The sequence below is a fragment of the Lipotes vexillifer genome, unplaced genomic scaffold, assembly GCF_000442215.2.
Source record: "Lipotes vexillifer unplaced genomic scaffold, Lipotes_vexillifer_v1.1 scaffold329, whole genome shotgun sequence".
Taxonomy (NCBI): Eukaryota; Metazoa; Chordata; class Mammalia; order Artiodactyla; family Lipotidae; genus Lipotes; species Lipotes vexillifer.
This window is the reverse complement of record NW_006774067.1, coordinates 5,091,162-5,116,230: the sequence shown is the minus strand read 5'-3', so window position 1 is coordinate 5,116,230 and position 25,069 is coordinate 5,091,162. Positions and strand designations below refer to the sequence as shown.

The following is a 25,069-nucleotide window of genomic DNA, read 5'->3' as shown; positions in this document are numbered from 1 at the left end:
ATGTGTCTCAAAAAACTAAAATAAAAAATATTGTGTGTATATATACAGTAAAGACAGTCTGTGAAGTCATTGTTGATCTCTTCTAGGTAGACTTTATGATGTTGGGTTTTTCTAATCTCATTTCTCAATGTTAGAATACGGGTACATTTTAATTTTGGTATAATATAGAAAGTGGTTCCTCTTTATGTCAGAATATGGGATTCTTTTAGTATTTAGACAGTTGGAAACTTCATAAAGTTAATGATTTTATAATGTATATTAAACAATTGCACATTGTTTTCACAAAAAATGTATTCTGAGTATGTTGATATTAAAAACTTGGATATTAAAAACAAGGAGATTACTGTCATGCCTATTATTTCTAAAATATGTACATGAACATTTCTGTGGAAATCCATCCCCTAAATTGTTCCCCTAAAATACTTCTGTAGAAGTCTGCCTCCTTAAATTGAAGCAAACTGTAAGCAAAATAAAGATATGTAAAGCCTAGAAGAGGAATTATCATTTTCATTTTATGGCTCAAATTAAATCTAAACATACATTATAGTTTATTTGCACTGTTTTAAATACTGGTTATACAATCTACACCAGATATATGAAGGGCTATAAAAATGTTCTGTCTACCCTGACAATAATTTGAGGCTCACACAGAGATTTATTTGTAGATATGCTTACCAAAGCATTATTTTAATAGCAAGGAAATAAGATATGATTTTTTCTTATTAATTTTTTCTAAGTATTAAAATATTATTTAGTACTTTAATTTAAAAAACACTTTTAACATTCACTAAGAGACACTGAGCAAACTAGAATGAACCAGATGGAAATGGTTCCTGCCCTCAAGTCTATGGGGGAAAAAAAAATTCCATTTGTTTATTCCTGCCCTCACTGCCCCCTACTGTCTTCCTAATGCCCTTGCAGAATAAGTTGAATCTAAAACAACATACCAGTCTTCAAATTGCTGCCTAGGCTTTTAAAATCTGTGCTCCAAAAGCTTTAAAAAATAAAAACTTTGGGTTCAATGCCAAGAAAGCAGATACGTGCCTATCTCTCAGATGAATTTTCAGTTTAATTATTTAGCTAGTATTTCAGACCTTTTTATGTCTAAATCCTCCATTCTCATGAATGTCTATTTTCACTCTCTTAACCACCACATCTTTACATATTGCCCTTACTTTATTTAGCTTGGTCATTTAGCAATCTCCCTGTCATCTTTTAAGTATTAGCTCTGATGCTCCCTCTCTCTCTGTGACACTTTTTCTTAATGTACCAAAGTGACATAAGTGCTTCTCTCCTTGAGTCCTGTTTTATACATAACTTGGATAAAGTCATCATCTCATTATAATGTTATCATCTACACATCTGTCTTCATTTTCTGTGTTCCTTCAAGGCAGTGTGTGTTTGTGTGTATGTTTTTTTCTTTTTGGGACTCAGGGGTCTGGCATGTATATATCAGCCATTCTAATATTAGCACATTTCTCTTTAGATTTCACAAAATCTAAATCACTCCTTTGACTTAGATTCGAAGTGACTGTACATAGAACCCACTGATATTTTCCTAGCATCAGTAAGTGCTTTTTGCCATTGGGATGATTTGTACAATTGATATTATGTATCAAATGTCTATCCCAGAAAATGTTTATGTCAAAGAACACTTAAACATAAATAGGTATTTATATTGTGAAATTTAAAGATTATTACTCCAACAATGAACTTTCAGTCTGTTGCTCTGATTACAATAACAATTTTCAAACTGTAATGTTTTCTGAGGGAAAGTAATCTGTGGTAAAACAATTAACTCTGTTGGAAAGATTTAACAAAAGTGTTCAAAGTTTCTCAACTTCTCAGAGCCTTTAGTGCACTCTCACAGTCCTATGAGGAAACAAAATTTCTGAACCTTAAATTTGATCAGAGGTATTTTGGAGGGGAGGTGGTGGTGGAGGGTAGCGTACCTACTAATATCTTGAGGAATATAGTTTAGAAAATGCTTAACCATAAAATTCTTGGTTGCTAGAAAGTGGCTTTTAAAGCAAATAGAAAAAGACTTTGTTGAAATGTTTTCAGATTAAGTCTCTAAACATTATCGGATTGTAAAATCATTGTTTCTTTTTAAACAATATTTTAACTACATTAATTCCCCCAAATTGTTCCAGCCTTAAGCTCAAATAACTTATTTTATGAAGAACAACAGCAATAATTGGACACCGGGAAAAAATGGAAGAGAAATATTCATTTGAAGAGTCAGTCACCAACACTGTTATTATTTAATATGCAATTTTGGCTACATATTCATGAGAGAGAAAACCATCTGTGACATTCAGGAACTAGCCAGACAAAGCCAGCCTTCATTGTTGTTAGAAGATGGCCTGCACAGGCCATGGTTTCCTATTAGACATAAAAATCTCATAGAACACCAAAATCAGGCAAGATAACCCTGTAACTGTACTAAAGTGAAGGGGGGAAAAAAAGCAATACCAGTTCATAATTTTGTCTAAGCAAAGATAAAAACAAGGTCACTATGCAAACCACAAAAATATTAGGTTTTATTAATAATAACTATGCCTAATTGTCTAGTATCACTAATATTGGCCAGTCAGCTTTCTAAGGTAATCCAGTTACTTACCTGTGCTGAACAAAACCAGACAAAACTTAAGTGGGCACATAATTTCTGCATAAAGACTACATATGCATATAGTAAGAGAAGTCCACTACTATTTAGTCCTACTTCACAAATTTGGTTCTCAGGTAATTAATCGTATGCCTTACCAAAGGAAAGGGCTTCAAATAGTCTTGGCATATAATACAGGGTGAGTTTTCGAAAAGTAATTACTTTTAGCGGGTTAAAACACATTTGGGTACTATGTCTGAAAGTGAGTTGCTTCCTCTTTTTACACTGTCAGCAATTAACTGAAAAAGTTCAGAATATAATGTAATTATCAATTAGTTACTGTTAACCCAGCAAACAAAAATTAATTAAAACGTGAAATCAGCCACAAGATTCGTTTGTTTAAGGTGACAAGCCGTTCTGCTTTCTAAGTGAATTGACTGAATGCACAGACTTTAAATAGGAGAGGTGCGGGAACAATTCCCACAATGTTCCACATAATAATTACTTGAGAATTCAATAGGAACTATGTCGAGCTCTTTACATTTCCAGAGGCTAACAGTGTCCAGCACCTTACAGGTGCTGTTTTTAAGTGATCTTCTCATTCATAAAATTCCCTTTCCACAGCCCAATATATCCCCCACCTCTAAAAAGTCCATAATATTGTATGCCATGAACTGTTCACAGACGAAAAAGCATTCGAATCTGATGCTTGACATGGTCTACTGGGTCTAAGTTCACTTGCTTTCATTCCTCTATTCTGTTACTGCCTTGGTGGTGGTTTCACGTTTCAGCGTTCGGGTATGTCCTCAAACACAAGACCTTTATGTTCCAAGGGTCAGACTCTAAGGAGCATTACAAACGTACAGGGTCCTGCCGACGGCAGTCCTCACTTGGCCCTCTAGACCTTGGAGCCGCCCTTTAAACGCTCACGTAAGCGAGGCGACGCCCACGAGTGGCCGTGGCGCAGGCGCGCAGGAGGCTAGCCACGGGACGCTGACAAGCGGCGAGGAACGAGCTGAGCTCCAGGGTCCTCGGCCCTGGCCGCCTGGACCCGGCCTCTAGGGCTGCGCGGGCGGCCGTCGAGAGTGACCGCACTCCGTCACTCGGTGTTCGCCGCCAGGACACCCCAACTTCCAGCCCCGCGCCTCGCCTCTCTGCATTTGCCAACCCCCAGCGTCGGCGCGTGGGCGGGCGGTGGGGGCGGAGCTCGCCCTCCTGGACCGCTGATTGGCTGCCTCCGCTTCCCTTTCACCTTCCCGGCTGCGAAGTTCAGGTGTGAAGGGACAGCGGTCTGCGAACCCGCCGCTGTCTGAGAGGTTGCGGTTTGCTCTCCCAGGGAGGCGTTAATCTCGCTCAGGCTTCTGCGGCAGCGCAGTTTCCGGAAATAGTTTGGGTTTATATTATTTTCTCGGACGGTGGAAGATGTTGGCATTTATGTTCGCCTCTACACGAATGTTTTGCTGGCAACTTAAATGACTATTTTTCTCAGAAACGCGAGATATTTTCCCCTCCAGGTGTTCATACTGTTATTTTTCATGACAGATCTTGACCACAATACATACAAAAAATACATAGAGATGATAACTAATATAGTTATATTGAGTCTGATCATTTGCATTTCTTTAGCTTTCTGGATTATGTCTATGACTGCAAGCACCTATTATGGTGAGTATGAATGTTCTAAATTGTCTTTCTATAACCTAATCGGTGAAATTTAGAAAGTACCATTGTGAAAGCCAAAACTCATATCCTCTGAATGGTTATAAACTGTTGTGTTTACTTAATTTTCACGGCCTGATTTGCATTTACTAACATGCGAATATGCAGTGCCTTGAACGTTTTAAAGCTTTTAGTAAATGCTGCTTGTCATACTAGTTATACCGGTTCCAAAATATCTTTTATTTCATGTAATTATTACATCTAGCTTGGTGAAAAATAAGTGAGGTTAAACATAATTTTGCAAAGCAATTGCAGTGATGCTTTTAATAAGAATATTAATAAGATAGTTTATCAGTTTCATGTGTCCTGTAAAAAAAAAAGTAAAAATAAATGATGATACAATGTTTACATTTGGAGATTTGGAAGATTTGTCTGCTGTTTGGTCACTGCAAAAGAACAGGCTTGTTTTAAAGGCTGAAGCTAATTTGCATAAATATGAGGTACTCTGAACTCAAATCTTTTTTGCGGTACGCGGGCCTCTCACTGTTGTGGCCCCTCCCATTGCGGAGCACAGGCTCCGGACGCGCCGGCTCAGCGGCCATGGCTCACGGGCCCAGCTGCTCCGCGGCATGTGAGATCTTCCTGGAACCGGGGCACGAACCCATGTCCCCTGCATCGGCAGGCAGACTCTCAACCACTGCACCACCCGAGAAGCCCTCAAATCTTTAAGATTTTGAAACTGCCTTAGAGCATAAGTATGCCTTTGTACAAACTTCCTTGGTACCCCTTTATAAAAACAGAATACCGTTCAGTTCAAAGAAAAAGTGAAAAACAGAGTGAGAAAGTAAACTCTTATAAATGGTTTTATCATAAATGATTACCTTTTTAGACCTTAGCCTAAAAAGAAACATGTGAATAATCGAGTGCGTGTTCTCCAGGGTACACGTGCTTTCAAGGCTGTTCATTCATGATTCCCAGTAGGGGATGAGGGCTCGGGGAGGAGAGGTATGTGAGAAGGTTCTCCTTAATGCCAGTATTAACTATGACTTGAACTACATAGAATAAATCAGAATTTGTAAATTGAAGTGACCCCTTGGGGCCAGGCACCTGATGCAGATAAGTGAAGCTGCCCAAGGCTTTACTTTGCATATTAAACACATGGGAACAGTTTACACTTCTAGAAATAGGATTTTCCCAATTTTTTTTTAACATTTCACCCTCTTTGTCTTGCATTTTCCAATTTTTGATAGAAACCTGGGCACAAGCAATAGTTCACACTTTTCTTTACTATAATCACTCAGCCTTGGTGTTTAAGAGTCTGTCAGGAATGGCGGGGACTTTAAATGGGAAAGCCATGACCTGTCTAAAGGAGGTGGCTTCTCTACCTGTAGTCAGTTCTGTCATGTGGGCCTGAACTTCCAGTTTCTAAAACAGAAAACAAGAATCTGGATTTTTATATGAAATTTCCTAATCTTTAAATATTGATTCAAATTGAAAAAACTTATGCTAGCTAAACAAAACATCTGTGAGCTGGATGCAACCTTTGGAAAAATCAGTTGCTAACCTTTGAGTCCTGAGGTGTGTAGCCTGTGGGAGTGTTACCTTTTTAAAAAAAATCTCTGTGAAAGGTAGAGAGAGGAATAATTGGATCCTGTTAAGAAAGGTATTTGTTCTATACAGTTCTTGAGAATGAATACATGCCTCCTTTCCAAAAAAATAAAGAACCAGAGCTTCATTTCAGATCTCCAAGTATCTATCAAATACCCATTATTATAAATAGTTGTAAATGGTTCTCTAAACTTGGACAGGACTTATTTGGTCATTCCGCACTAGGACTGTCTCTCTGAAAATATATAGTTCTCAACATGAATATTTCACTTTGGTGGCTTTATCTCAGTTTCTCTACTTACCACAGTATTTTAATCCAGAATGCAGTTATCAAAACTTGCAGCTGGGCTTCCCTGGTGGTGTAGTGGTTGAGAGTCCACCTGCCGATGCAGGGGATGCGGGTTCGTGCCCCGGTCCGGGAAGATCCCACATGCCGCGGAGCGGCTGGGCCTGTGAGCCATGGCCGCTGGGCCTGCGCGTCCGGAGCCTGTGCTCCACAACGGGAGAGGCCACAACAGTGAGAGGCTAACCTGTGCAGGCTTCATACAATTTATGCTCTACCTTTATAATTTTTCAGGTAACTTACAGCCTATTTCTCCTTGGCGTTGGCTGTTTTCTGTTTTTGTTCCTGTTTTGATCGTCTCTAATGGCTTTAAAAAGAAAAGTCTAAATCATACTGGGGCTTTAGGAGGTATGTTTTTCTTTTGAATGTTTAACCATATAATAAGTGCTTGCTTATATAATTTAAACTCATGTTTTCTAAATTCTGAATATATGAGCCTATAAATCACAATGTTGCATATTTTAGACAATGATAAAGTTATGCATTACTCACCTTTACTATTCTGTCAAAATTTCAGATACTAACATACCCTTTTAGTGTGATGTACAAATTGAACCTTGTAATTGTTAACAACTAGATTAGTAGGATAGACTTTTGAGGACCTTGGTTATTCTGCTCCTGAGTTGGTTTAAGTTTTCTGCTAGCGGAAACATTGGAACATTTTTCCTCAAGGTAAAATAGAGGAGCCATTGAGAAGAATAGCACTTGGAAATTGCTATTAGTAGCCTCAGGCAGAGTAGTCCCAACTGAGTATTCTTGATTCATTCTTCAGAATTGAGATGGGGACAGGCCATTTATTTATTCTTCTAGCAAATATTTGTTGAGCAGTTACTGTGTGCCACTCTTCTAGAAACTGGGAATATAGCTGATTTCAGATTTTATGGAACTTTTATTCTTTAGTACAGATAGATAATAAATAAAATACATAAAACTTTTAATATGATGATAAAGTTTATGAGAAAAAAATTAAAGATACTAAAGTGTGTATATTGGGGAATGTGGGGCATTCTTCTGTGGATAGGGTCTGGATTAACCTTTCTTCTAAAGAGGTTGTTTTGAACTGGGACCTGAAGAAGTCAGAAATGAGAAGATCTGAGAGAAGCATGTTCCGCTGACAGAACAAGTAGAAAGGCCCTGACATGTTCAAGCCTGGCTTGTTCAGGTGTGAGAATAAGGCTCATTTGACTGGAAAAATAGGAAGAAAAGGAAAAGTAGAGTAAGATAAAGTTGAAGAAATGGGTAAGGGCCAGATAATACAGGGCTTATCAGGACACACTAAAGATTTTATCCCAAACTAGAATCCCCCCTGCCTTGAACCAGGGGATTGATGGGATCTGATCTGACTTTGGGATTTTCATATCCTACCAGTGTTATAAGCCCCAAGACATGAGGATTCCCCCCGCCCGCAACCAAATACTTCCTGTAGGCCGAGATCACTACAGGATAAGGATTATTTAGACCTGGCAGGTCTTGAAGCTGCCTACCCAGCCTTCAAAATGCTGATAATCATTAGCCCTAATGCACTGTAGAGACACCCTATCCCCTCTGTGTTCACATACAGCAGATGTTTCATGAAGTTTTATAAACTAGAGCAGGCCTTCACGGGAGCAATATAGCCTGATAGGTAAAAGAACAAGCACTAGAATCAGGCAGGATGAGTTTGAGTAATAGTTATGGCTCTGGAAAAGTCACGTAACCTCTCTGTACCTCAGTTTTCAGAGAAATGGATTTTTAATATCAAACCTAGAAATTAAAGCAACATTGTAAATCAACTATACTTCAATTTTTTAAAATTTCAAAAAATAAATAAATGCTTCCTGTGCATAAAAAAAAAATCTAACCTAGAGAAGGACAAATCATGAAAGTAATAAAGCTTAAACTTCATGGCATTTCATTTGCAATGGTACCTTTCAAGGTTCTAGGAAGAGCCCTAGCAATGTGCTCTCATGGTCTTCTTGTTTTGTAGATTTTATAGAGGTAAAAGATCTTTTTGTGCTTTTTTTTAAAGAGAGAGTCCCCAATTTATAAGCTTCAGGACCCATAAAATCTTGATCCACCCCTGATTTCATTCTTAGGATTGCAGTAAGAATTAAGTGAGATAAAGTTTTTAGCTCAGAGCCTAGCACATAGCCAACATGTATAGGGTGCTTGTTATTATTAGGCACAGTTCTTCAGAATCATGCTCATTTTCCTCCTTCATAATTGAGATACACTGTTCAAGTTCTGCTGAGAAATTGAGAAATCTGTTGTTAGCACTTTGAAAGTAATTACTCATTTATAGCAAATAATTTGAGCAATCTCTGCTTGAATATAATGATATAGAGTTATGCTTTGCTAAAAATGTCCTTTCTCAGGTAGCCTTGCCTTGGTTTTCATTGTTCTTGACCTGTGGGAAGAAGCGTCAAGTACTGTCTTCCTTTGGCTTCCATGCTGTATATGATCCTGTTTCTCCTCTTACTTTTCTGATCTCCACTTTTTTTTCTTTCCTACTACCATTTCCTTTTCTGCCTTCTAGCCCTTTGGCCTCTACTCCTCTCCTACCTGGCTTGATTTAGAATTAGAAGATATAGGGACTTCCGTGGTGTTCCAGTGGTTAAGACTTTGCCTTCCAGTGCAAGGGGAGCGGGTTGGATCCCTGGTCGGGGAGCTAAGATCCCACATGCCTTGTGGCCAAAAAACCAAAACATAAAACAGAAGCAATATTATAACAAATTCAGTAAAGACTTTAAAAAAAAAGAATTAAAAGATATATATTTGAATTGTAGCGTTGCCTTCTGCTATCTTTGTGAACTTGTCCATGTCACGTAACTCCTCAGAGACTCACTTTCTTCATCTCTTATGAAATAGGTCCTTATGGGCTTATTGGTGAGGCTCAAGCAAGATACTGTGTGGGACAACATATCTTTTTAAACTATAAAGTGTTATACAATAAACTCCCCAAAGACACAGAGTGTATCATATGCTTCTGTGTCCTAAGCTTTTTTGAATAGTGCTACACGCTCTTATGATAGTGCTTAGGAAATATATGTAGATTTTAAAACGTCTACCCTTTTCCTAATCATTGCATTCTGTGGAATTTTGGTATCTTTTTTGTTTGGAGCTTTTTTTTTTTCCTTAAGGACAAAAAACTGTAATGTTGATTCAAGGTATATCATAGTACTTGGGAATACTGTCCTGAAGTATAACTGCAAGTCACTTAAACTTTGTGTTATAATTTTCCCACCCATCAAATTAGAGGGAATAATATTATCTATAGCATTGACTTATCATGAGGAGTCATATGTGTAAAATGCTTAGCACAGGACCTGGCACTCATAAAATAACAACATGTATTTTATAAATGTTAGTATTGTTTTCCTTCCACAACTACTATTACAGTCACAGGAATTTTACTAAGGTTTGCCATACTATGTCTTTAGTGTGCTTGGGATTGAGAAGAGTTTCAGAACTTCCTCAGGATCTGGGTATTTAGAGTCCTCCATGACACAGGAACATATACCTCAGTGTTGAAGGAAGAGGGGAGGGGTTGAGGCATTGCTTAGGGTGGACACTGAAGTGAAGGGCTCTTGTCTCCTTGAGAGAAAGAATGTTTCTAGAATAAGGAGAGGATCACATGAGGGGTTATGTGAGAATGTACTTGTAAACTGTAAAGCACTGTGCAGGTGATTTGCTCCAAGAAAGTACTGTCTAGTCTAGTTATTCAGTGTGTTCTTTGAACATGTCTGTGTGGACAGTTTGTCATCAGTCTCTTGGCTTGACAAGTTTAAATTTAATTTCACTTGCCAAGACGCTTAGGCTTAATGGTTTCCCTTTTTTTTTTATTCATTCATTCAACACATATTTATAAGGGTCCCCTGTATGCCAGACATTGTTCTGGGCACTGAAGACTTAGTAATGAACAAAATAGATAAAAATCCCACTGTCAGAGGAGACAGATGATAAGTAAGATGGGTTTGAGGCATTTAATCCCCAGAAGGAGATGCTGTAAGTGTAATGGAAGTGCACAGCCAATGAGGTGTTGTCAGGAAGGGCCAGTGGTTGTGCTCTGTGTGTTCTCACAAGGATGGCCTTACCTCTTTGGTTATCATAATTCGGGTCTGGCGTTCAGTCTTGTGAAATAGAAACCTCATTCTGTCAGGTACCCAGGGTTGATTAGAGCCAAGAAAACTGGTTTATGTTGCCATTGTTATAAAAGACTAATATATGAGCCAGAATGCTACTTTATTAATCTGATAAAATATAGAACTACTGGGCCAACTGGAATACAAACATCACTCTTCAGACATGTCCAATTCTTGCAGTCAGACCACTTGAGAAGTCAGATTGTAATGAAAAGGTTGCTTTGGCAGAGTACAGAGTCTGAGAAACAGTCAGTAATGCAAATCCACAGGTCAAACAGTCCTGTCCCTTATATAGTATTTACGTCTGCCAACCTCTGGTTCTCTTGGCCTTCATATTCTATATTTTGGGCTAACCAGCCTTCTTTTGATTCCCATAGTCTTTCTCTAGGCAAATTACTTATAATATAATTGATTAGGTTTGAGTTTATTCAGTTTTAAAATTCCAGTCCTACCTTTCCCTTTCCTGTCTCCCAGATATTATTCCCAGGTCCCCTTGGTTGGAATTTTGGGTAACTCTACTCCCACTATCAAAGACATTTGTAGACAGTGTTGTTTTACTTCCCTAGATGGCATCTGCCAGTTATAGAATTTACCTGTTTTAAGCTCAGAAGGCAGCCATAATTCTTGAGTCTTCACAGTCTTTGGGAGCATCCGATTGTTATGCAAATTAACTCCTTAGCACGGACAATTAAGGATGATAGAGGTGGGTTGAAGAGGTGGAAAAGACACCAGGTGGAGTTAGCAGTTACTAATCTAAAAGTTGTCATAACTGGGAGATGCAAAAAGTTCTCAGATATTTTTTAGACTCTACATAAAAGAAATCATCCTTTCAAAGCACATTAGCTTCAATTTATTTCCTCATTCCGAACCTGTCATCAACTTGAACACTGATCACTTCATGTGATATTTTGAGGTGTTTGAAGTAAAAAGGATGTAGATTCCTTTCTGTAGCATATCAGTGTAGGTTTTTCTAGGGCCATCTCACTTTGGGTGTGCTTAAGACTGTGGAACACATTGTTAACAGTGACTGACCATGGAGAAGGGATGGCAGTGGCGGCGATAAGGGAAGGAGGAGGCACTTTGATTTTGTATGTTTTGGCTTTCCCCTCCAATACCCATGTAGTAATTTTGTAATAAATTTAAAAACAGTTGAAAAAAATTAAAGGTTGGGTAACATAATAATATTCATCTTTGTTATTATAATAATAACACATAATTGCAATAATAATGATGTTCTTGTTGAGGTTTTGCCACTGTAACTGCCATTATTGCCAATGATATTAGTTAACATTTATTACGGGCCTCTTACATGCTGGGTTTATAATAAGCATATTATAAAAGTTATCTCATTTAACTTTTCACATCAAGCCAGTGAGGTAGGAATTCTTCTTCTTCTTAATACACCAATGAGAAATTGAGGCTTAAAGTTGGGTAACATCTAGTCATGCAGAAGTAAGTGGAAGAGTCAAGATTTTAACTCGAGACTGTTCAACTCCAGAGCTGAAGCACTTTATTTTACTTTATACAGCATTATAGCGATTTCTTGCACTCTCAGTAAAAAAGTACTAAACATAAGTAAAATGCCAATAACCGAGTATCTCTGGATGGATCAATCAGTCAGGATGGAGCTAACCAATAGAAAATTTCCTATTGCTACAGAAATAGGAACCTGGTCCCTTGTTCTATTACTTAATACTTATTTATTACATACATGGTAACTTATTTAATAATTATTTAATATCTATTCTGTTACTTAGTAGAACTTTGCTTATTGTGTTATTTAATAAAAATAAATCTTCATATAGCAAAAGTCAATCTATTTATCTTAAGAGTTACAGAGAGCAGAAATTGTCAACCATGAACCCCATGGTTGCCACTCTTGGGTGCCACTGATCTGAGTACTCAGTGGCAGACTAGCACATTCTCTCCCTGAAAGAAGGAAGATAAAATTGTCAAAAGTGTGCTTGAAAGTTCAAAATCACATATAGGGAATGCTACCTTTTGTGTAAGGAAGAAGGAAAAATAAGAAAACATGCATATATCTGCTTATCTTCATAAAAGAAACCACAGGAATGATAAACTGGAGAACAATGATGTTGAATACATACAAAGAATGGAAAGAGAGCAAAATATAGAGGGAGGGGCAGAAGGGACATGGGAGGAAGTGACATCTCTCTAAAATATACCTTTTTGTATAAGTGTGACTTTTAAAAGCATGTTTAAGAATATCAGTGAAGTTGGGAAGGGGGGGGATCTAAAACTGAAAGCAAACTAAAACAGATGAACCCAACTGTATTTTAAATGAATACTATAAGCTCACTGAAGGGAGAAAAAGAAAAAGAGTAACTTATGGACCCAGTATTTAACTATATTCTTTTTTTTTTTTTTTTTTTTTTTTTTTTTTTTTGCGGTACGCGGGCCTCTCACTGTTTTGGCCTCTGCCGCTGCGGAGCACAGGCTCCGGACGCGCAGGCCCAGCGGCCATGGCTCCCGGGCCCAGCCGCTCCGCGGTATGTGGGATCTTCCCGGACCGGGGCACGAGCCCGTGTTCCCTGCACCGGCAGGCGGACTCTCAACCACTGCGCCACCAGGGAAGCCCAACTATATTCTTTATTCCTTCAGTCTGGGGTTACAGGAAGGGGAGAATTACAAAGAAATCTTAACTATTTTTAGTAGGTTTGTTTTTGTTGTAGTATAGGTGAAGCAATTCTAAAACAGTTTTTTAGATGTAATAGAGGATTGAGCAGATGAGTGAAATTGTCATTGTTGTTTGAGGCCAGAGTTCTAACTAAGGAAAAAGGCATACAAATATGGAATGGGGAAAAGCAAGAGGGAACCTGTGGAGATAGATTGGAATTGGAGTTACTGGTGTGATCTTGTGATTCCCCAAATATTTATGTGTATGTGTATATACATGTGTATGTGCCCATATATAAGCATGCATATATATGCATGTGTGTATATTTGTATGTGTGTGTATTCACTTGCTTTGTCCACAAAAAGCAAATATACTAGAGCACACCATGAGCCTAGATTTTGACCTCTGCTCTCCATTCCCCACTGTAATGAACCAGAGCTCCTAAGAGAAATGTCTGCTTCCAGGGCTGGGGCAAGGTAGATCTAAGATGAGCCTCGAGCATTTTGTTATGCCCAAAAGAAAAGAAATGCTAAAAAAAAAAAAGAGGGAGAGAGGGAGATCATGTCACATGAATGCTGTCTTGAGCTCGTCTATTTTGTCTGATATTAGTATAGCCACCGCTGCTCTCTTTTGGTCACTTATTTGCATGGATTATCTTTTTTCAATCCTTTTACTTTCAGACTATTTGTGTCTTTGGATTTAAAGTGAGTCTCTTGTAGACAGCATATAGTTGGACCATGTATTTTTATCCATTTTGCCAATCTCCATCTTTTGATTGGATCATTTAACCCATTTACATTTAAAATAATTACTAATAAGGAGAGACTTACTTCTGTCATGTTGGAATTTGTTTTCTATATGCCTCTCTCTCCCAGATTTACTCTTGGATGCTCTATTTATTGAATTTTCCTTGTAAAGTAGAAAAAAATCCCAGGCTATGGGGGAAAAATGTAAAAATTAGAAACTTGAAAGACCCTATACTGTTTGGTAATATCTTAGTTGATAAAAGTGTAAATGTATGGGAAATGAACATTTCCAGTTATAATATGAAAATAGCTGAAAAAAAGTCATTCTTTTTTTCACAGCATTAATGTATGGACTAAGTGTAATTTTGTGTATATATGTGTTTCTTTCAGGGCTCGTGGTTGGATTTATCCTAACCGTTGCAAATTTCAGCTTTTTCACCTCTTTGCTGATGTTTTTTCTTTCTTCCTCAAGACTCACTAAATGGAGGGGAGAAACAAAGAAACGTCTAGATTCAGAATACAAGGAAGGTAGAATGAATTATGTTTAATGTTACTTAAGATAGGAACCTTTATTTCATCTTAACATATCATAAGCTTTTAATCAGAACATGTTTAGGCTATTGAAACATAAATTTTATGAGAATTACTTTAGTAGTAGCCTGATATAGTTTATTATTACTTTACCACAATAGCAAATAACAGCAGAATTTTAGAAATTCTGAAGTCTATCATTCATTATTCTAAAACAATATAGAATGTGGGCAAAGTTACCATCCCACTTTTAGTCATTTTTGAAATTTTAGTCATTTTTCTTTTAAGTTTTGAAATGTAAGTTCCTATAAATGCATGATTTTCCTCCTGAGGAGAAAACATTTTTTGTCCTTTTCATTCCCTTGTTTGTTCCTAGGTGGGCAGAGGAATTGGATTCAGGTATTCTGTAATGGAGCTGTGCCCACAGAGCTGGCCCTGCTATACATGATAGAAAATGGCCCTGGGGAAATCCCAATAGATTTTTCCAAGCAGCACACTGCTTCTTGGATGTGTTTGTCTCTCTTGGCTGCACTGGCCTGCTCTGCTGGAGACACATGGGCTTCAGAAGTTGGCACTGTTCTGAGTAAAAGCCCACCGAGGCTGATAACAACCTGGGAGAAAGTTCCAGTAGGTGAGTCTTTATTTAAGTTTCTTTAAAAAACAAAAATGAGGAGACTCAAGAGGGAAGATATATGGGAACATATGTATATGTATAACTGATTCACTTTGTTATAAAGCAGAAACTGACACACCATTGTAAAGCAATTATACCCCAATAAAGATGTTTAAAAAAAAAAAGAACAAAAAGCCTCTTGATTTACTGTGTTTCTTATTTAAAAGCCTTTTAAGAATTTCAGTTTGTCTCCTTAATTGGAAAATCGCTATAGGATATTAAATCGGTGATAATAAATAATATTTGCAGGAAGTGTTAGTAATTCCTAGATAAATAATATAGAAACATAGAGATTGGCCCACAGGCTTAACAATGGGAAAGGAAAAGGAAGGAAATGATACAGTATTTCTTGGGAGCCTGTTATGTGGTTAGTGCTTCATTGTATATCTCATTTCCCCATTATCATTATCAACTACTACTACTAGTACTGCTACTAGTATTTTATCATTGTCTCCTCCTCCTTCCTCTCATTTTCCTTCTTTTCCCCTTCATCATCATCATAATAACAGTTAACATATCTGAGTACCTACTATGTGCAAAGCAGTGTTCTAACTGCTCTCCATGGATTACTGTTTACTCTTAATAACCATGTGAATTGGTCATTTTATTGTTTACATCTTACAAATGAGTAAACTAAGGCATAGAGAAGTTAGGTAACTTAGTTAAGTAACTTAGTTACTTCACCACAGTAACCAGACTTGGAAATGACAGGACTAAGATTGAAACCAGGCAGTCTAGCTCTACTAAACTATTCCACATCACTGCTTAGAATGTCAGGAGTTACTGAGGAGAAAAGCCTGTTTTCTAAGTAGGATGGTCTTTGGATTACATCAAAGTGAACCCTTTCTTTAAATTAGTCTTGATTAGATAGGTACCAAAATATTTTGCTTTTTTTGACTTTATGTGTTTGCTGATTGTTAACCAGATGATTTTATCCATGTTTTTCTTTAGGGACGAACGGAGGAGTTACGATGGTGGGCCTTGCCTCCAGTCTTCTTGGTGGGACCTTTGTGGGCATTGCATACTTCCTCTCGCAGTTGGTTTTTGTTAATGATTTAGACATTTCTGCTCCTCAGTGGCCAATTATTGCATTTGGGGGTCTGGCTGGATTACTAGGATCAATTGTGGATTCGTATTTAGGAGCTACCATGCAATTTAGTGGTAAGAACATTACCTTATTGTTGTAACTTATTGGTGTATTAAAGAAATGGGAACTCAGCCATGCACACTGGTGGCAGGGCCTAGCTGCTACAAAGAAGATATGTTTTAGACAACACTCATGTTTATGGGCAAAAAATTCGAGGACTGTATTTTTGACTAATTGTATAACAAGTTATTTTAGTTTCTTTTCTGTGGAAAGTGTAGAGCATTACAAGGATTTTTAATGTAGAGTTGTTTTTTTCACCCATGCTGTTTACTGTTAAATGCAGTAGTCTGATCATGACATTGAAAAAATGTGTCCTTAAAAAAAATGGGGGGACTTCCCTGGTGGTCCAGTGGTAAAGAATCCGCCTTACAGTGCAGGGGATGCAGGTTCAATCCCTGGTCAGGGAAATAAGATCCCACATGCCACGGGGCAACTAAGCCCACATGCCATGACTGCTGAGCTCACACGCGTTAACTTGAGAGCCCGCGTGCCACAAACTACAGAGCCCTAGTGCCCTGGAGCCTGCACGCCGCAACTAGAGAAGAGAAAACCCGCATGCTACAGCTAGAGAGAAGCCTGCGCACCACAACGAAGAGCCCGCATACTGCAATTAAGTCCCTACGCAGCCAAAAATAAATAAATAAATAAATCTTTAAAAAAAGAAAGAAATGGGGAAGAAATATGGAAAAGGAAAAAAAAGAGATGTGATAATAAAAACAATTGCCAAGACACAGGTTGTTGGGGGACCCAGAATGAAAGAGCAAAGTCTCCTCTACCATTTTGAATTTCTCATTCTTTTGTGTCAAATTGATTGAAAGAGAATTACTCCTACAGAGCAATGAGTAGAAGCTATGCAGGGAAGATAGGATAGTGCAGGAGACAGATGCTTTTGCTTATGGGACTTTACCTAATCCCACGGACGCAGAATTTTGGAGTCAGATCATTATAATGCCCCTCCTTCCATTTATTTTCCAAGTCCATTTGAGAAATAATTATTCTAATAATCTGACTATACACACATGATGCACTTTTCTACTGTGACATCATGTTTGCTATCCTCCCCACTGAGTTTTTAGTCCCACTCAAGATATATGGGAGAGTCAGTTTTCTCCAGAATTTTCTGTCCTTTCATCTAAGGCTCTCCTGTCATGTCAGTGTACTGACATGTTCTGTTAGGTGTGTATTTGCTCCACCTTCTAACCAACCACGTTTTCTCCTTTGATTCATCCAGTGAAGGGGCTGGACATCTGGAGACTGGTTCCCTGAATACAGTGCTCCCAATTCTCTTCATGTCCCAAGATAATCGACTTGTCCTTCCACTCCCCTTTCCACCATCAGAACATTTGTTCTCTCAGGTTCATTAGTCTTATCTAGATGCTGAGGAGGAAGCAATCTGATTTTAATTTATACTAAAGAGTTAGTAATCATATATGCACACGCACGTACACACACACACACACACACACACACACGTACCCATTACACGTTTTTGTAAAGAGCCTAGGTTTTATTCTAAACTGGGCTCTAACTGGGAAGTTTCTGATCATATTGAGTGGGTTGGGGAAAAAAATGTGGGCTGGGGAGCAGATTAGATTCATCTTTGTGTGCCTTCTTTGTGTAATCACCTTGCTACTCTTGGGTATCCATTGTAGAGGCTCCTATTCTCAGGAGTGTCACAGGTTGGTCTTAGAGGGGGAGCCACTGGGAAGGCAAGCCCTGTCTGCCAGTTTCATGCCATCTCTGCTTTTCAGTTTCTCCCTTCTACTTTGGAAAGAACTCCAGCATTGTTGAGAGAGCAGCATTGAGGTGTGTTGAAACCCATTTATTCAAAGAGACCTTTTGTAATCTTGGGTTCCGTATCACTCACCATATACATTATCCTCTAAAGCCATTTTACGAATAGCTGAGAATCTTTGAAAGATTATCTCCTTTGGAGGAGAAAGCTAATTTTTTTTTTTCAAGTCATTTGGATTTTCCACCTCACTTGCTTCTTTTTCATTGCAGGTTTGGATGAAAGCACTGGCATGGTGGTCAGCAGCCCAACGAATGAGGTGAAGTACATAGCAGGGAAACCCATTCTTGATAACAATGCCGTGAATCTGTTTTCTTCTGTCCTTGTCGCCCTCTTGCTCCCAACAGCAGCTGCTTGGGGTTTTTGGCCCAGACAGTGAATTTTATTTCATTTACTAAAGTTAAAACTTCGGTAAATTCAGCTAAATTTGCAATTCCAAGTTTCATCCCAAGAAGAGTAATTGTAATGACAAAGCAGAAATGCGAGCTTCTCCTCTATTCCATTACAATGGAACTCCACGTTTTTCCTCTCTCTGAACTCCGTTGTAACAACTAATATCTTTTTGGTGAAAGACAAGGCTCATAGAATTTATGCATATTTTTCTTCTGTTGAATGGAACTTGAGCAATGAAACTATAATGTCCCTATATATTGAACTGAAAGTTCCTGCATGGTAGATATAAATTTTGTTTTGTTTGTTTAAATCAGTAAAGGGACTAAAAGTGATAAAATTTTTAAATGGCTCAGTTGTGCCAGAGAAATGTCACCATGCCAGTTATCCAAATGTATCTGTTTTAAGTATTTAAACCAATGTGTGTGGAAGCCTGAATAAGTGTAGCATCCTGGACTTCTCCCATTACTTGCCATTTATTATTGTAAAAAGTGTGGAGTTTGGGCTTCCCTGGTGGCGCAGTGGTTGGGAGTCCACCTGCTGATGCAGGGGACGCGGGTTCGTTCCCCAGTCCGGGAGGATCCCACATGCCATGGGGCGGCTGGGCCCGTGAGTCATGGCCACTGAGCCTGCGTGTCCGGAGCCTGTGCTCTGCAACGGGAGAGGCCACAACAGTGAGGGGCCTGCGTACCGCAAAAAAAAATAAAAGTGTGGAGTTTGGTTCCTGGTGAGCTGCGAGGTCTACTCCACGTTTGTTCTTCCTTCCTCAGGGTTAGTGATGAAAAAAAGTAAATGTCTTTTTCATGTGACCATTAGAATGCATGAAAAAAATTTATTTTTAGGTAAAGGAAAAGAGATATGTCTAAAAAATATGCACCTTACTATATGTTTTAGTTTGTCTCTGAGCAGAAATTATCTTGAATTTAATATTTTTAATGTATTTTCTAGCTTTCTTTGAAATTTGTCTAGGAATCTGATTTACCTTGGCATCTTGACCAGTTAAAGAGTCACTGGAAAATTATTGCAATTATTATTTCATTTGCTGTCCTAGAATTCACTGGAAAATGCTGTGATTTCCTATTATGTACCTTCTAAGTTGTGCTCTCCTTTACATATAGCCTCAGCCAAAGTGAATTCTACTTTTCAGTTTTGTTCTTCATTTTGATGTACGTACTAAAGGGGTTTAACATAGTATGGATTATTGTGCTAAAGTATTTTGAAATATTTCTCATGTGATTTCCATACCTTTCTTCCCCTTCTCCTTTTGCATTCGTAAAAAAATTGAGGAGAGATTGCATGAATAAGCCACTGTCAGAATGGAGAAAGCTTTATTTTCTTTGTTGGTGACCCTGCTACAGTGATTATCTAGAAATGACTTGGTTCAGGGAGAATTCTTTTTTCTTTTTTTTTTTTTTCTTGCGTTTTGCGGGCCTCTCACTGTTGTGGCCTCTCCCATTGCGGAGCACAGGCCCGGACGCACCAGGCTCAGCAGCCATGGCTCACGTTTGCGGGCCTCTCACTGTTGTGGCCTCTCCCATTGCGGAGCACAGGCTCCGGACGCACAGGCTCAGCAGCCATGGCTCACGGGCACAGCCGCTCCGCGGCACGCGGGATCCTCCCGGACCAGGGCACAAACCTGTGTCCCCTGCACCGGCAGGCGGACTCCCAACCACCACGCCACCAGGGAAGCCCCAGGAAGAATTTTTTAAAAAACAGTTGACACACTTAAGCCTTAAGCCAAGAAACTCAGTGGGATGCAACCCATCTGCTTTGTGTATGCATTGGCATCACCTGAGCATCTTTAAAAAAAATACTTGTGTCTGGGCTTCACCCAAAGATTGTGTCTGGTCTGGGGTACAGCCTGGGTACTGGGACATTTTAAAGCTCTGGCTGCCCATTAGAGTCATGTAGGGAGTTTTTAAAAACGCTGTTGTCAAGGCTCCTTTCTAGACCAAGTAAATCAAAATGTCTGAAAGTGAGACCCATGCATGGGTCATTTTTAGAAAGCTCCCTCCCTGGGATAGTCTAATGTTTAAACAGGTTGAGAACTACTAAATAAGAATATCCGTACACAAATGTCAAATCATTGTGTTGTACACCTGAAACTAATGTTGTATGTCAATAAAAAAAGATAAAAAAGAAAAGAATATCCTATACCTAAAAGTCTCAAAAGAGTGGGAATTTTCATTTTTATGCAGACAACTATTAGCAGCAGTGCTGTGTGCTGTCTTTATGGATGGATAGCTTCTGGTAATTATACAGTCTTACAGCTACATCACTTACGATCATTCCTGTGGCAGTTTTTTGTGCAGCCTCTTTACTCCTACAGCTGTTCTAACATGCCTCTTTTCTCTTTTCCTGGAGATTCATCCTCATGACATACTTTGGGGCAAAAATACTCATTGGAGCCATTTGGGGTTTGGTAGAATCACCACATCAGTAACCCTTTGGGGACATACTGCTCCACAATCCTTTGTTTGAAAACCTAGGGCTAGTTGTGTTTTGGAATCAAAATTTTTCAGATTTTAGAAAAGTGTTAGGGTACCTATAAAATATTTTACTTAAAAATCCCAAAAGAGGGCTTCCCTGGTGGCGCAGTGGTTGAGAATCTGCCTGCTAATGCAGGGGACACGGGTTCGAGCCCTGGTCTGGGAGGATCTCACATACCGCAGAGCAACTAGGCCCATGAGCCAAAACTACTGACCCTGCGCATCTGGAGCCTGTGCTCCGCAACAAGAGAGGCCGCGATAGTGAGAGGTCCGCGCACCGCTATGAAGAGTGGCCCCCACTTGCCACAACTAGAGAAAGCCCTCGCACAGAAACAAAGACCCAACACAGCCAAAAATAAATTAATTAATTAATAAACTCCTACCCCCAACATCTGCTTTAAAACAAACAAACAAGAAAATCCCAAAAGAGTCTAGGATGGCACCCATTATCAAATACACTAATATTTCTGTGGTGAGTATATGAATACCACCAATAAGTGTGTTAACTAAAGACTATGAGAGCCTCAGATCAGGTCAGATCAGTTTTTGTCACAGAATTTAGGAAGAAACTTTGTCTTCAGAGCATTTTTGGATATGATAATTGTAGATTTTTTTTTTAAATGGAGCACTTAAAAAAAAACTTATATGTATCTTACTGAAACAGTAAACAGTTTGTGTAAAAAACACTTTTCATGGAAAGAGCTCCATGTAGCTATATGATAAAATAATATGTACTACTGCCTACCTAGGCAGCTTACAGGCATATATACTGCTTCCTGCCATACTGTCACACAGTAGAAAAGAGCAACGTGTATGTGGCTCAGGGCAACTCCCGAAGGAGAGCTTTGAAGACTTGTCAAATGGAGCCAACCGAACAGTGAACTGCTACAACAGGTCATTCCATTCCTAGCTTTTCTCATTACTTGAGTTATCTATGCCTCAGCCTAGGGACATATGTCTCTTTCTTATTTCCAGCTGCTTTACATGTAGGATGCTGGCTTCAGAAATGCCAACCTCATCCCAATTAGGTATAGGCCTAGTATAGAGAAAAATCATGTGCGGTGACATATTGCAGACTTTGCCACATGCCTGCAATATGAACAGCTGCCGCATGTTTGCACAGTGGGTGACCTGGAGCCCCCATCATCTCATGTTCCTGATGCCATCGCAACGAGAAAAGACGACTTAGCTACCAAATCCCAGGTGGCTTGCACGTGGTTTAAACATGAAAACATAATTATGCAGCTTAACTATGGAGTGCTGTTGCTATAACTCCAAGTGGAACATTTGGAAACTGAACTGAACATTTTTAAAATATGTAAGTGTTTAATATATGTATGTTTGTTCAGTTGTTTGACGCTAATCAGTTCTCCCTTTAAGAATCACTGAAAGTTGATAATCAGGAACGTATTTCTGGAGGAAAATTAAAAATTAAAAAAACAGTTTAGCTACCTGAATTTCAGAGGACTGAGATGACGCCAGCATTTCTCAATCATGTGATGCAGTTTTAATGGCTTTGGAACTAAGGAGTCAGGAACTGATGGTAGAAGGAGTGAGGGTGAGGCCAGGTTAGCAGGGCAAGGCTCCGGAAATCATTTTTCCTGCCGAGACCAGACACGTTAATTCTTTTTCGTTTATCATGACCACCCCCTTCAAAACTTATTTTATACATGTGGCAACTCTTTTTTTAATGTTTGGATTTTTTTCTCTTTTTTTTAACGCGTAGTTAATACCTAGAATCTATCCTTCTTTTTAAAAAATTACATTAGAGGTAAAACTAAAATATGCTTTGCCTCCACTCCTCAGCAAACCTAGCTTTCTCCCACCTTCCCCAAGATAACTACTGCTAGAAATTTGAGATATTTTCCATGTAACATTTGTTTTGAGTGTACTTTAACATATATTCTTTTTTTTTTTTTTTTTTTTTTTTTTTTTTGTGGCCTCTCCCGTTGCGGAGCACAGGCTCCGGACGCGCAGGCTCAGCGGCCACGGCTCCCGGGCCCAGCCGCTCTGTGGCATGTGGGATCTTCCCGGACCGGGGCACGAACCCGTGTCCCCTGCATCGGCAGGCGGACTCTCAATCACTGCACCACCAGGGAAGCCCTAACATATATTCTTCTTAATCAGTGAAATGTTGTTATAATTTGTACTATCATTTTGCTGCTTCAAGTCAGGTACTTACACCCAAGAAAAACCTGTTTAGGAAAAAAGATTAGAAGGATGTATACCAAAACATTAATGTGTTATCTGTTAAGATTACAGATGATTTTAATTTTTGTTAAAGTAAATAATTTTAAGTTTATGGTATATGAATTATATCTCAATAAAACTGCTATTAAAATACTTATACAAAAATAATTTTAAATACTTTCCTAAAAAGTCTACAGTCAGGGCTTCCCTGGTGGTGCAGTGGTTGAGAGTCTGCCCGCCGATGCGGGGGGCGTGGGTTCGTGCCCCGGTCCGGTAGGATCCCACATGCCACGTAGCGGCTGGGCCTGTGAGCCATGGCCGCTGAGCCTGCGCGTCGAGAGCCTGTGCTCCGCAGCGGGAGGGGCCACAGCAGTGAGAGGCCCGTGTACCGCAAAAAAACAAACAAACAAAAAAAGATGAATGAAACAAGGACTGTGCCATCCATGTGCGATAAGAGTGGGGAAGACAAATGTGTGTACCTAGCATGTTGAACAAATATTATATGTGGTCTGTGATTTTTCAAAGTGACTTATTTTATTTTTTTCAAAGTGACTTTATTTTTGTCTTCTACTGGCCCTTTAAACTTCCCATAATCTTATATAAAAACTCCAGCAAGCCATGAACATTTCTTCTTATTCTTAGAAACAGGTAGGAGAACAGGTGAACTGTGAAAGAGCAGAGAACCGTGTTCCCCTTTCCCACTGCAGGCTTCCAGCTAAAGCAAGTCCAGGGTGAGGGTTGGGATTTGGTTTTCTTTGGTTTGGGTTTTGGGTTTTTTTGTCTTTTGTTTTTTAACCCAGGTTTGGCTATTCTAAATGCTGAATTGAGACTTTCAATAAACTAAAATTTTGCTGATGCTGGTTGACTGTTTGCCCCCCAAATTCATATGTTGAAATCCTAACCCCGCAACGTGATGGTGTTAGGAGATGGGGGCCTCTGGGAGGTGATTAGGTCATGAGATGGAGCCCTCATGAATGGGATCAGTGCTTTATAAAAGAAACCCCAGAGAGCTCTCTTGTCCTCTCCGCCACGTGAGGACACTTGAGAAAATGGCCATCTATAACCCAGAAGAGGGCCCTCACAGAATCTGGCCTTGCTAGCACCCTGATCTGGGACTTCTAGCCTCCAGAACTGTGAGAAGTAAATTTCTGTTGCTTATAAGTCACCCAGTCTCTGGTATTTTTGTTATAGCCGTCGGAACAGACTAAGACACTGCTGTAGAAGTGGGAAGGGAGATAGAGGCAGGAAGAAGATAAATCTGTAATGATACTTTTGCCTCGCCAGGCATGGCAGATGGCAAAAGCTGGTGTTACTGGATGAGTCTGGTATAGAAGGTTAAAATTGGTATTAGCTTGGGGGTGCTTTTGTGGGCTATTTGGAGGTTTCCTGCTGAGCCCCTCTTTTACATTTCTTACACCAGCAGATGCATCTCTAGTTCAAATGGTTGCTTGCATCAGTTATCTATTAACGCATACCACCCCAAAACTTAGTGGCTTACAACAAAAACTATTTTCTCAGTTTGTGGCTGGCTGTTTGGGTTGGGCTCAGCTGGACAATTCGATTTTAAGTGATGTCAGCTGGGCTCACTCACCCATGTTTGCAGTCAGTTGACAGGTCAGCTGGGGGGCTAGTTTTGATGGCCTCATTTGTATAACTGGCACCTTGATGCTGACTCTTGGCTGGGCTTACGTGACCCATCTGTCATCCTCCAGTAGGCTTCTTGATGACACAGGCGTTCCAAGAAGGATAAAGTAGGGGCTGCAAGTTCTCTCAAGGCCTAGACTTAGAAGTCTCATGATATCATTTCTGCTGCAATTATTGGTCCAAAATGTTAAAAGGCTACTTAGATTCAAGGGGTGGGGAAATGTACTCCACCTCATCATGGAAAGAGTAGTAGAGTCACACTGTAAAGGAGAAAGGTGACAGATGTGATGCATTGGGGGCCATTATTCTAACAAACTACCACTGTTACTTCTCAGCTCCTGGGCATCTAGCCTCTTTCCGCTGTGGTGTTCTCACCTCTCAGGTAACTGTATTGGATAGGATTCAAGACAACCTCATGATAAGGTTTCACCAGGTGAACTTCATGTGCTCCATGGGGAAAATCCCTTGCTTTGACAACCCCTGAAAGTGC

General features: G+C 39.3%; 1 protein-coding gene across 1 annotated transcript; it reads left to right on the top strand.

Moving 5' to 3' along the window:
* The first annotated feature begins 4,008 nt into the window (after positions 1-4,008).
* TMEM19 (transmembrane protein 19) lies at positions 4,009-18,245 on the top strand. The gene is made up of 6 exons (XM_007448774.1): positions 4,009-4,273; positions 6,453-6,566; positions 14,114-14,251; positions 14,631-14,885; positions 15,879-16,088; positions 18,079-18,245. Exons 1-6 carry the CDS (start codon positions 4,081-4,083, stop codon positions 18,243-18,245), a joined length of 1,077 nt encoding a protein of 358 aa, XP_007448836.1. The 5' UTR covers positions 4,009-4,080.
* Positions 18,246-25,069: the final 6,824 nt, after the last annotated feature.